Source organism: Daktulosphaira vitifoliae, unplaced genomic scaffold (assembly GCF_025091365.1).
Source record: "Daktulosphaira vitifoliae isolate Bord-2020 unplaced genomic scaffold, ASM2509136v1 Scaffold_2365, whole genome shotgun sequence".
Classification (NCBI taxonomy): Eukaryota; Metazoa; Arthropoda; class Insecta; order Hemiptera; family Phylloxeridae; genus Daktulosphaira; species Daktulosphaira vitifoliae.
Window position 1 is genome coordinate 1 of NW_026101925.1, and position 1,386 is coordinate 1,386.

Here is a 1,386-nt window from a genome sequence, read left to right on the forward strand (position 1 = left end):
CTAATTTGTAAATATAAGACAAAAACCTATATTATTATCAAAACTATAAAGTACTACTATGGGCCATATTAAATTATAATCTAGGTAAACATAAATAATTGTTTACTAGAATATTTTATTAATAAGAGGAAATTAAAATAAAAATTGCAATTTTTTGTTCATTTGAAATTTTTAATTATGTCAAGCTTATGTTAAGTAATTTTTTATGAAATTTCTTTTAAACATAATAATAATGTATATAAATAAAAATTTCACATAATTAACTTCTTAATTTTTAAATGAGATCAACATTTTTTTTATAGCATATCTTGTTTAACGTCGATCACATAAGGTATTTTTTTATTTGATCCATCGAAGTTCTGATTAGATATCTCATCATAAAATGTAGACGACGATGGATAATCTAAACCTTTGGAAACCACTTTTCCTTTTGAGACATACTGCCATTTCAGTTGAATTATATTACTCATTGCCGCAGTTTTTTGTTGATAGTAAAACGATTGGACAATAAAAACTTCTATTGCTGTCACCAGTAAGTAAATATATCCCTTAAAAAATCGTTTTGTAAGTCATTAAGGTAATTAGTAAATTTCTTTAAATTAATATTTATTTTTTAGATTTATGAATCGATCAACAGACAATTTTACAATAAAAAATAGTCATACTTCAAATGTTGGATAAATTTCCTCGGAAAAATGGCTGCTCTTGGTTTGTAGTATAAGATGTCTCCATGAAAAATCATTAACAAATATGAACATGAAAGCAATATTTGTATAGTAAACTATCAGCCAGGAATAAATTCTGTATGGAGCATGCTGAAAAAATATACAAATTAGTATTTTGGACATTAAAACTAATTACAGGGAAGTATATAATAAAATATTACCATAAATGTTGATTTCTTAAGGTCGATGTTTACTGTTACTTCTAATAAAATCCAACCAATAAAGACCAAAAAGAGGTAATCCATGAAAAACTCTAAAAATAGTTTTAAATATATAAACAAATTAAGTTATATTGTTTACAAATAAGTGTTCTAAGAAAAACGTTTATAAATCAATTTAATTTTTGAATCTAAAACTCGTAAAATAAATGCATTACTTTATAACAAATATTTACTTTACCACTTATGACGGTTTTCCTGACATAATTATATTCTGAGGAATATTCAGAGAAAAGATAAGTAAAATTTGAATCGTATGATTTGGTCGATGAATCAGTTATATTTTCCTCATGTTCATTTTCATCAGAGTTGTATTTTAATGGGATTCGTTCAGTGTAATATTTATTATAATCTATCCATCGAAATATTATATGTCTGAAGATTGATACAATATCCCACATCTACAAAAAACATGTATTTTTGAATAAAATAATTTAAGTAAA

General features: G+C 24.0%; 1 protein-coding gene across 1 annotated transcript; it reads right to left on the reverse strand.

Moving 5' to 3' along the window:
- Nucleotides 1-140: 140 nt before the first annotated feature.
- Nucleotides 141-1,358, reverse strand: LOC126909935 (uncharacterized). Its single transcript, XM_050692340.1, has 4 exons — nt 1,125-1,358; nt 887-978; nt 666-815; nt 141-548 (listed from the first exon to the last, which is right to left on the reverse strand). Exons 1-4 carry the CDS (start codon nt 1,342-1,344, stop codon nt 297-299), a joined length of 714 nt encoding a protein of 237 aa, XP_050548297.1. The 5' UTR covers nt 1,345-1,358; the 3' UTR covers nt 141-296.
- Nucleotides 1,359-1,386: the final 28 nt, after the last annotated feature.